Source organism: Phycodurus eques, chromosome 13 (assembly GCF_024500275.1).
Source record: "Phycodurus eques isolate BA_2022a chromosome 13, UOR_Pequ_1.1, whole genome shotgun sequence".
NCBI classification, from domain to species: Eukaryota; Metazoa; Chordata; class Actinopteri; order Syngnathiformes; family Syngnathidae; genus Phycodurus; species Phycodurus eques.
This window is the reverse complement of record NC_084537.1, coordinates 644,529-656,351: the sequence shown is the minus strand read 5'-3', so window position 1 is coordinate 656,351 and position 11,823 is coordinate 644,529. Positions and strand designations below refer to the sequence as shown.

Genomic DNA, 11,823 nt, shown 5'->3' with positions numbered 1-11,823 from the left:
ACCTTCCTCCACCCGTTCATTCTCCTGCTTGGACCTGTGTCTTCACCTCTTTACCACACTCACCATTGCTCTGGACTGCTTGACCCCAAGTATTTCAAGGTCCTGTATTTGACCAAACCAACTTTTTCTAGTATTTGGGATGTTATATTGGCTCTATGGTGCCTCAGTAAACATGTGAAATATGAATTCAAATCACCCACGCGTTCCTGAGATCCAGACGTTCTTCTGCCGAGGGGCCTGAAATCAGGTCATTCGAATTTCTCGAGCTCATGTACGTCACTAGCGAAGAGCTCCGATTTCCCTTTCCGCTCGCGAGCCAGCGCTGTTAACATAACAAAAACATGCTCTCACAAAGGGGTCTTCTACACGGATGGTCTCAAGACCATCGCAAACTAATTGTCGTCCGACATAACGATGGCGTGGGTTACAGACGCGTATCTAAGCTTTTGAAAGTTCCAAGTGAGCACGGTTGGGGCCATAATACGTAAGCGAAGAGCCAATCATACCGCCATGAATTTCCATTGCTTTGCTTACATGATTTACTGAGTAACAACACATGCAAAATTAGCTCATGATAATAACTGAAAAAATACACCTTGTATGCACGTGGTTTTTCAGATCGGATGAGCGCTTTTGAAGCTTGTGCTCTTTAGGCTTAGCATACACTGTAGTCTTAGGATTTTTTTTCTATTTTAAAATGCAAGGAGTAAAAGTCAAACACAAAAAGTTATCTGAAAGATAAATACTCGTGTACAGATACCGGACAAAAATGGAATTGAATTTAAATACAGTAACGAAGTATTTGTTGTACTTTGTCACTTTCCACCACAGTTCAACACAATTGCATAAGTGCTTTTTCCGAATTTGATGTTTGATAATTACCTTAAATGATTTCATCGGGAGGCTAATCATTTTCTCCAGCTATTGTATTCATTTGTGTTCCCCTCCGTGCCCACGGGAGATGCAGCAAGGGAGCTGACGTGGCTGTTGTTTGGGAGGCAAATTGTCCTGGCTCCAGCACCAGGACCCATCCATCGCTTTATTTTCCGGAACTGCTTGTCTTGTTCAGCCTTGCTAAGAGCCGGAGCCGATGCCAGGTGACTTGGAGCGGAAGGGAGACTGCTCCCTGGATTGGCTCAGTCACGATACATACTGTAGAAAGACAGACGACCATCCAAATTCACCGAGTGGGGCCTGAACCCACACTGCCTCCACAGAAATCAGGTGAGTGAACCACTACACCATCAGTGACTCACCCCGTCACAATTTCCCGTCGTCTTGAAGCGGCCACCTTTCCCTTCAAAGGCTGACAGACGGACCGTCTGCCGCCTAATTATTTAACTACCGAAATTAATTTGATGAGCTGAGTTCAATCAGATGAGTTATTGTGAATTATAAAGCACGGGTGCATGTTGGTATGATGATTTCCCAATCATATACATTTTCCAAAAGACCTGTCATTCATTCTGTGTGCATGGAAATCAGTGGAGGTCTGGGTAAATCCAGGTACTGTGAGAAGGGATTGAGCAATCCTTGTATCATCACCCGCCCCGCCCCGCCCCGCCCCGCCCCATCCCTCCTCCTCTGGGTAGATTGTAGTTATTGTTGCTTTCTGCTACTCGGAAGTGGCACAACACAAACCCCTGAGTCTGACTTTGGTGCTGCCGCCTAACAGTGTTTGCCTCAGAAGAAGAACTACAGACAAAGTTCTTATATGAGAGAAGAAAAGGCAGTGTAGTTTTTTTGAAACAGCTCTCTGACGCTGAAGCTTGTGTTTCCTTTATGTCGAAAGCTAACATTGGTACTGATATGGATTTCTTACAGCTGTCAGGTAAGTAGGATTTTATTCTTGATATTTGATAATTACGTATGTAATATATATGTATTTTAGCGGTGATCTGCCACTGCATGATTTTAGGGGTTGATTTTAAAATCGTATTTTTAATCTACATTCAACAAAGGTACACCTGAAGCTAAATTGCTTACTAATCAGAGAATGTTTAAATGAATACTGTACACATACAAAAGTCAAAGTATAGAAGAGCAGAACTTGGGGAATTGAATTACTGCATATGTCAGTACCAAGCTCTCTAATTGCTGAGAAACAAAGTATAACTTAACAGAATTTAAGTTGAGAATGAAGTCGGCAGTAAACTTACAGTCAGAAAAAAAAGGCTTAGCAATCAAAACCTCTAAGAGCTGTCTCAATAGCTAAGTACGGTAGACAGACGGACGGACGGACGGACGGACGCCTTCGAACAATCTAATTAGTACGCTTAAACTTCATAAAGTATCCCAGTAAGCAGTGCTGTTGTTCACTGGAAGACATTTGAATATTAAACAAATTATTCAGTCAATCCTAACCACTGATGTCCTTGCAGTGTCCTTAAGACAGAAAGCAGGTGGACTTTTGGCCGCTTTTATGATATGAAGATTCTTATGTTGAATGTTTTACTTTTTCAGACAGCGTCACGGGTGAATCCACCAAGACGGAAAAACACCCCGTGGAGTCACTCAGAGAAAAGAAACAGACACTGACTGATTTCAGCAACATTCACTGCAAAGGTGAAAAGCTGAGCAATTCTATAGCCCTCGTGCATACAGTCGTTGAATTGCACATTCTGGAAGTGTGTCTCTGTGTATCTCCACGCAAATAGACCTTCTTCCAACTTTGGGAGGCGAGGGGATGACGAGGGAATTTCTGCAGGAGATCGTCAACTTATTGATAAATTACATCTGCAAGTCCAATCACAGAAATTCCAAGGTACTGCATCTCTTATTTTATTTATTTATTTATTTATTATTTTTTTTTTTTTTTACAAAAAAGCCCCAGTTAAGAAATCAATGAAATGAAAGCAGAGCGATGCCTGTTGTGTTTCAGGTTTTGGATTTTCACCACCCTCACCAACTCAAAGAAGGACTCGAAGGTTTTAGTCTGGACCTGCCTGAAAAAGCAGACACTCTTGAGCAAATATTGGTGGATTGTCGAGACACACTGAAATATGGTGTCAGTACAGGTGTGCTTTTGTCTCGTGTTTGCCCACTTGCGGACAGAATGGCTACAGTTTACTACTGTTTGTAATTGTTGTTCAAATGTTTTCATGGGAAAAGTATAACCTATGACGCTCTCCCTTTCTAGGCCATCCTCGCTTTTTCAATCAACTGTTTGCGGGTCTTGATGTGATTGGTGTTGCTGGCGAATGGCTGACATCGATTGCCAACACTAACATGTGAGACTCTTAGTAGACCTGGCTACCTGCAGTAGTAGCGAAGCCCAGGTTCAGGGAAAAGGCAGCGGTGTCACTAGGCTGAAGCCCCCCTATAAACTTGTAACTTGTCCGTGGTATCCTCCCATGATCTATTCTTGTTTCATGTTTTACTCTTCGTACTGGATGGCAGACATTTCTATACTGTACGTCTTTAGCCGACAGTACGATTTTTCTTCACCCCACTGAGCATTCTTTGCACTGCTCTTGCTGTCATCTTTTTCAAATGTATTTATTTATTTATTTATTTATTTTATAGGCACTCCTGAGGAGAGTTGTAATGGTGAAGAAAATAAATAGAAAAATCTCCTGTTATTAGGTTTACATACGAGGTGTCTCCGGTCTTTACTCTTATGGAGGAAATCCTTCTGAAGAAGATGCAAAGTATTGTGAGATGGTCTGAAGATGAGGGAGATGGTATCTTCTCTCCAGGTAATGTCAGTGATTCTTTTATGTCCCCTAAATGTGTACTGTTGCAAATTATCTAAACTATAGACTGTGCATAAAGTGAATGAAATGAAATAAAAACACATCATATTTCTCCCCCCCCCCCCCCCCTCAAGGAGGCACAATCTCCAATCTGTACAGTATGCTGGTGGCCAGATATTATTTCTACCCGGAAGTGAAGACAAGAGGAATGGGCGCTGTGCCTCACTTGGCCCTTTTCACTTCCGAACATGTAATCATACTATTTGTACAGTAACTATAATACGTCACAATACCGATAGGCATTCAAGCGCGCGGTGGCGGTGTTGGCTTGAATGGTGCCCTGTGTGATGGCGCCCCCTATGTCGATCGTCAACATCGGTGGGGGTTCAAAATGTATTGTTCTAAATCAAGCCAAAAACCAACCTTGTTTCAAACCTTCTACGCCGTGGTCCCAAGTAGAATCCGTACAGTTTGAGCCACTGCTTTTTGTTATTTGGATTGATGAGTCAATTCATTTTTACATAACAGAAAGCCAAAGAAAGCACATATGTCGCACACAGGCCTAATTCAAATGAAAAAATAAGAAAAACAGTCGTCGAATGTGTTCATAAAGGCAGAGCCTGAGTAATATCCATAAAAATGTACATTCATAAATAGTAACTGCTGCTATAAAGCGTGTGCAGAATTATTAGGCAAATCATTTTGACTACATCATCACTTTTAGTCATATTTCCTAGCTCCCAACGGGATAAAGCTGAATGCTTCATGTATTTTAAGCTTAGCAGGTGCTGTCTATTTGTGCAATGTGTTTGGGTGTGGCCAGAGGAGATCAACATCCTATATAAAGGTGTGCGTAATTATTCGGTAGCTTATTTTCTTCAGGCAAAATGGACCAAAAAAGAGATTTAACTGACTCTGAAAAGTCAAAAATGATCCAAAGTCTCTCAGAGGGATGCAGCACTCTTGAAATATCCACGATATTGGGGCGCGCGATCAAAGAACATCAAACGTTTTGTTGCGATTAGTCTACAGGGTCACAAGAATCGTGTTGAGGGGAAAACATGCAAATTACCTGCTGAGGATTTGAGAAGAATCAAGCGTGAAGCTACCAGAAACCCATTATCTTCAAGTTGGGTGGTATTTCAGAACTGCACCCTAACTGGAATACCTCAAAGTACAAAATGTTCAGTGTTCGGAGACATGGACAAGGTAAGAAAAGCTGAAAAAGACCATGGCTACACAAGACACATAAGCTGAAGCGTCTAGACCGGGCCAAGAAATATCCGGACAGATTTTGCAAAGGTTTTATGGACTGATGAAAAGAGAGTGACTCTTGACGGATCACGAATGGGTACAGAGCTCCAGTTCGACTCAGATGCCAACAAAGCGGTGGTGGGATACTGGGTTGGGCTGGTATTATTAAAGATGAGCTGGTTGGACTTTTTCGGGCTGAAGGTGGGCTCAAAATGAACCCCCCCAACACTCTGTAAGTTTTGAGAAGACACTATCTTCAGGCAGTGGCACATGAAGAAGGCTGCATCTTTCAAAAAGACAATTTTTATACAGGACAATGCTCCATCACATGCATCCAAGTACTACTCTCCATGGCTGGTCATTAAAGGCTTGAAAAATGAAAAACGGGCGACGTGGCCCTGTTCCTCACCTGACTTGAACCCAATTGAGAACTTGTGGGCAGTTCTTAAACGGGAGATGTACACCGAAGGAAAACAGTAGACCTCTCGGAACAATGTCTGGGAGGCTGTGGTGTCTGCTGCACTAAAACTTGATCGACTACAAATCGAGAAACTGACACAATCCATGGATGCCAGGCTTATCACCATTATTGTAAAGAAGTGTGGCTACATTAGTCACTATATATATATATATATATATATATATATATACATATATATATATATATATATATAGTTTCAGTTTCTATCAATTTCTATTGGAATGTTTTGAGTTGTATGTTTATAATTCTCAAACACATGAGATGGGAAAACGTGTTTTACATTTAGTTGCGTAATAATTCTGCACACCAATAGTTGCCTAATAAATGTCCACATATTGATATTCTACAAAGAAAGCCTTAAGTTCACTTTTCCTTTCAAAAACATTCTTGTTTGAGACGTATTCACATTTTGGATTAACCTAAGGCACTGTGGTTGGTGATTAATAAAAGGAATTCTCAAAAATGAGGCATGCCTAATAATTCTGCACATGGTGTGCCAAACAAACACACCTCCAACAGTATGGTCAGTGCCTTTGTAAGTCTTAGGGTACGTTCGGAAATTCAATCCGAGAATGTAGTGTTCAGAGAGGCAGAGCAACGCTCCATTTTCTCTGAATTTATTGAAGAGATTTGCAACCTTTGTTGAGTCAAGGCACCTATTTTGACATGAGAAAAACCTCACGGTAAACCACCGAACAAACATCTCCCAAAATGGATGTTGTTTAGTTCTACACAAAGCTGACATATTTGGAGGAAGCTTGACCTATTCTGTTATATGAAAGGCAACAGGTGGAAACACAGCTTTATTCCACCTTTTGCCATCCAATGGAAGAGCATCTAACCCTTCTGCCATAGATAGAACAGCAAATATATATTTCTGGTTCATCCATCCATCCATCCATTTACTGAGCCATAATAACACATTATATGACAAATTATAAGCTAAAGTAATGATGATGAAATTTAGGGGACATTTCGGATATCAATGCAGTCATTGTCTCTGTCAATGATAACTATAGACCGGAATTGTGATTCCGTACGCCACAAAAGGAATACATCAATGCATGTAATACAATGCTTATAAGCATGACTTTTATGGGGAAACAAACCCTCAACATTATTGATTTGTGACTTTATAAAGAGGTCTAAAAGAAGGCATTATTTCATTTGCTTTTGTGTATTCCGTTTTTTTGCTTTTGTTTGTGACGTTCAGATGCCGAGTGTTCAGTGTTTTATTCTTAAAAAACAGACAACAGAACAAGGGAATGGTGTCTTTTGACAGCATGTGAAGTACAGCATGACGAATGACTGGTGGTTTTGTCTCTACAGAGTCACTATTCAGTCAAGAAGTCTGCTGCAGTGCTGGGTCTGGGCATTGAAAATGTGCTTATTGTCAAGTGCGATGAAAGGTATGCTACACACACGCAAGCATGTTGGTTTTTAGACGACTAGTAGTACAATGAGAGTGCACGTGTTTGCTCAGCTGTGTGTGCATGGTTGTGCGCGTTCAGTATTATTTGTACAAGTCAGACCTCTAGAGCAACAATAAGAAACATTGTGAAAGTGGTATCAGCATTAATACCTACTTGTATTGGAGTCCATTCGATGATGAAAGTGGTCATACTTGAACGGTGCGCATGCTTTATGCAAGAAAAATCCAGACTTCCCCCTACCCAGCCGGCTCTTCCAGAGGGATCTTGAGGCGTATAGTCTCTCAAGCATGTCCCGGGTGGTTCCAGGGGCCTTCTCCCAATGGGACATGCCCGGAGCACCTCACCAGGGAGGCATCCAGTAGGCACCCTAACCAGATGCCCGAGTCACCTCATCCGAGCAGCGGCTCTACTCTGAACCCCTCCCGGATGACTGAGCTTCTCACATTATCTCTCAGGGAGAGCCTTGTGGAGGAGACTCCTTTCGGCTGCTTTGTTACCACGGGTTTGTTCTTTCGGTCACGACCCAAAGCTCGTGACCGTAGGTGAGGGTTGAAATGGAGATCAGCTGGCAAATCGTGAGATTAGCCTTTTGGCACAGCTCCTTCTTCACCATGACCGACAGATGCAGACGCACTGCACTGCACTGCAGACGCCTGTTGCTCTCCTGCCGCATTCTTCCCTCACGCATGAACAAGACCTCAACTCCCCCACCTGTGGCAGGATCCCAACCCGGAGAGGGCACTTCACCCTTTTCCGAGTTGAGTCTGAGACTCGGTGGTCTCAGATTTGGAAATGTTGATTCTCATCCCAACCGCTTCGCATTCGGCTGCGAACCACTCCAGTGAGATTTGAAGATAGACTGATGAAGCCAACAGAATAACGTCATCTCCAAAAAGCAGAGATACAATAATGAGGCCACAAAACCGGACCCCCTCGACACCCCGGCTGCTTCGAGAAATTCCGTTTACAAAGATTAGGAACAGAATCAGTGAAAAAAGGTCCAACCCTCACTGGAAATGGACCAAACTGACACTGGTCGCACAGGGACTGACCAGCCCTTATCAGGGGGTCCAGTGGCACTGATCCACCGTTCTATGGTGAGGACAAAAACAACACTGCTTCTCCTGAATCTGAGACTCGACTTCCCAACTGACCCTCTTCTCCAGAACCCCTGAGTAGACCATACCATGGGGGCTGAGGTGCATGATACATAATATGGACAGTATTTAGGACATCTACAGAAACGTCAAATTTCTTATTTTATTTTCAGGGGGAAAATGATTCCAGAAGAACTTGAGGCTTCCGTTCTTGCAGCTGTAGAAAAGGTAACACTGAAAAGCAAAATTGTCAAAATTGTCTCCATGGTCAGGATGATGCTTTCACACAATGTAGAAAAATATGAAACATTCAGTTCTTCTCCCCAGAACATGGTTCCATTCTATGTGAATGCAACAGCAGGCACTACCTTGTATGGCGCTTTTGATCCGCTCAATGCCATTGCCGACATCTGTCACAGACACGCTTTATGGATGCATGTGGATGTAAGACGCCAACGCTATAGACTCTCTCTCTCTCTCTCTCTCTCTCTCTCTCTCTCTCTCTCTCTCTCTCTCTCTCTCTCCCTCTCTGTGTCTCACACGCACACACACACACACGCGTCTTTCTTTTGTCATCCCATTAAAGCGTATTTGTTTTCCCGGAATTTGGGTCGCTTTCTAAACTATGTACTACCTAATATACATTCGAATGTGAGATTCTAATGTGCACTGCGTGTGTGTGTGTGTGTATACTGTATTCTATACTGTAAACTATCAAATTTAGAACTTGCACGCCTCCATTTTGTGTGTACCAGCTGTTTTTTTGTCTCCCCGTCCAGGCATCATGGGGCGGAGGCTTACTTTTGTCGGACAGACACAGGACGAAACTACAGGGCATTGAAAGGTATGGCATTAGTATTCAGAACATATCATTCACGTTTATTTCCTCTCCCTCCTATTGTTCTTATTCAAGGATTTCAGCTCTATGTGTGCCAAAGGATGTTGTAAACAGACTGACAGTCTGTCAACAGTTAGTAAGTTGGTCCAGCTGGATAAATAGATTTAGTGATCTAGCTAGTCCAAATGGGTAACTTTATTTAGTCCAGTTTCATTCAGTGTGTGTGTGTGTGTGTGTGTGTGTGTAGATTGAATCGAATCTAAAGTTTGTCCAGGGGTTAATGTTGCGTTTGTAATGGGGCTCCTGTTCTTCACAGAGAATATGAAAGCATCAAGTAAACAAATGTGTTGTTTTCCAGAGCCTGGTCAGTAACATGGAACCCTCACAAGATGATGGGTGTTCCCCTGCAGTGCTCTGCGATACTGATCAAGAAGAAAGTAAGATGCTGACTATTTGCATTTGTTGCAGCTTTGCAAATACTGACAGGATTTTTTAGTTTTATTTTTTCGATACAAAGTTGTCTGGGGGTACTTCTCAAGTGGGCATTGAGCAACAAGAAAACCTTTTATTTTGTACTTACCTTGTAGGGACAGTGAAACACGTCTCCACCGTTTAACCAAAATGTCTACATTTACCCGCATCGTAATAAATGTTGTGTACTTGTCCACAGGGCCTCTTGCAACAGTGCAACGAATTAGGAGCGCCCTATCTTTTTCAGAAAGACAAATTCTATGATGTGAGCTATGATACTGGAGATAAGAGCATCCAGTGCGGCAGACACGTGGATGTCTTCAAACTTTGGCTCATGTGGAAGGCAAAGGTATTGACAAACATCAAACGAGATCTCTGGTAGTAGTGTATTACCGATTTGTCTGTCCTCTACAGCCATATACATGTTGCCCTCTTTTTGTGGACGTGTTAAAAAGGATGTTTGCCTTTTCTCTCTCTCTCTCCCGCTCCAGGGTACAGAGGGCTTTGGTGCTCAGGTCAACAAGTGCTTGGGAAATGCAGAGTATTTGTATGATCGACTGCAAAGGAGGAAAGACTTTGAATTAGTCTTCAAAAACAAAGTACGTCTGTTTTTCCCGAAAGCTTTTCTACGTCTTTGACCGAGCAGCAGCTTCAAAGTACGTTCGTCCTCTGCTTTTGACGTAGCCGGAGCACAGCAATGTGTGTTTCTGGTACATTCCTCCCAGTCTGAGAAGCGTGCCACCTGGCGCTGACCGAGACAGGAGACTCAATCAGGTGTGTAGAAATTGTTTCATTCCCACGATTGGCTTGGCAGCAGATTCAAAATGTAATTGCCACACCGTCTTATGTTGCTATTGATGATGCGTCACTTGACTCCAGGTAGCTCCTCAGATCAAAGGAAGGCTGATGGAAAAGGGCTCGGTCCTGATTGGCTATCAGCCTACCAGCACCAAAGTCAATTTCTTCAGATGTGTGTTTGCCAACCCTGCTACACAGCAGGAGGACATAGACTTCCTCCTGGAGGAGATAGCCCTTCTGGGCCATGACTTATGACAGAGCGGTTCAGATGAGGATTTGTTTGAATTGAAGATGCTGCAGTCTGCTTTGATTAGAACTTGCAATGTGAATCATCTCTCACTGTCATGTTCATTGCATTCTTTCACTCATTCAGCACTGTCAACAGAAAATGCGAAATACAACAATTCTACGGGAAGAGGGGGCCAAAATATCTCCAAAGAGATGTGAAAGACTCGTTGAAAGCTCTTGCCGCTGAGGGTGACTCGACCAGTTATTACGTTTCGGGGGCCATTACTTTTTCACACAAGGCCAGGTAGCTTTGAACAGTTTTTTTTCCGTCAATAAAAGCACCATTTAAAGACTGCATTTTATTATCTTTGATCATTTGTTTGAGGATCTTCTACATTAACGTGGGGAAACTATGCATAAAATCGAATAATTTATGAGGGCCAATACTTTTTTTTTACGGCACCGTGCAATATATTGATTGAAGTATAGTCCCATTTGTACACTCATGCTTACTGATTGCATTCTGCGGGAGTCCGAATCCAATCTCAGGACAACCAGTTCAATTTTCTCTTCAATTTGCATTTACAGTACAGTACGTTTCAAAATAAAATCAAGATGCCAAAATTGGTTAAAGCAGTATTCTTTTCCCCCTAAAAGCAGGAGCTGAAAACCGATTTGTCAGAGATTACATTGCCGTACTTTGAGCAAGTTCCGTGCCTCCGTTGCTGAGGCGCCCCACCGGAGCTGTGGCCCCTAAAGCGGCCGCCATCCCCGCAGCCCCACCCCAAGATACACAGCGCTGTTCATGAGACCCTTTCTCTCGAACACCCCCCCCCCCCCCCCTTGCATGCCTGCATAAGTTTGAGATGGTTCCCCGCCTCTCTCACAAAGATAGCTGGGATGGGCCCCAGTACGCCCAAGATGCTAGTGAGGATAAGTGGTACGCAAAATCAATGAATGAACAATACACAGTTTCATCTTCTAATGTCAACTCCAAATGTTTTGTCTGTCTAGAGCAAAACTAAAGGTATGGCCTCGTTGCTCTAAAGTCGTTTTTTGATATATATATATATATATATATATATATATATATGTGTGTTTTGTTTTATTTTATTCGTTTATTTATAATACCACTCATTGAAACACGGCCACCACAACGCATAACAACCCACCTTTCCTTTTTGAGCATGTGAACGAAAAACCAGCTCATTGATTTACTTGTATAATGCAGAAATCAAGTCTGACTGATGCAAGTATTCTTGCCTTGTTATTTTATTGAGTGTGTCATTGAAGTAAAATGGTACATTCAACGTTTTGGGAAAAACACGATACAAAATGATCAGTGGTTACAACTGCAACACTGTCAAAATTGTAATGATGTCAAATACTTTTGAAGCATGAATGGAGCATTTTGATGCAATTAAAATTGGTCTCTCTTTGAGTTTGTTCTTTCAATTGTTTTGCTTCTTGCCAAAACCTCCCTCAAAATCATCCCTTTGTTTCGTTTATGAGAGGAGCAGGCAGTTGC

The 11,823-nt window shown here is 42.5% G+C and overlaps 1 protein-coding gene across 1 annotated transcript; it reads left to right on the top strand.

Moving 5' to 3' along the window:
- Positions 1–1,809: 1,809 nt before the first annotated feature.
- Positions 1,810–10,355, top strand: gad3 (glutamate decarboxylase 3). Its single transcript, XM_061693762.1, has 16 exons — positions 1,810–1,831; positions 2,464–2,565; positions 2,658–2,764; positions 2,882–3,017; positions 3,140–3,230; positions 3,586–3,698; positions 3,830–3,945; positions 6,760–6,839; positions 8,134–8,188; positions 8,288–8,404; positions 8,740–8,804; positions 9,157–9,235; positions 9,469–9,618; positions 9,761–9,868; positions 9,954–10,043; positions 10,149–10,355. The coding sequence occupies exons 1-16, from the start codon at positions 1,810–1,812 to the stop codon at positions 10,320–10,322; spliced, it is 1,605 nt and encodes a 534-aa protein (XP_061549746.1). The 3' UTR covers positions 10,323–10,355.
- Positions 10,356–11,823: the final 1,468 nt, after the last annotated feature.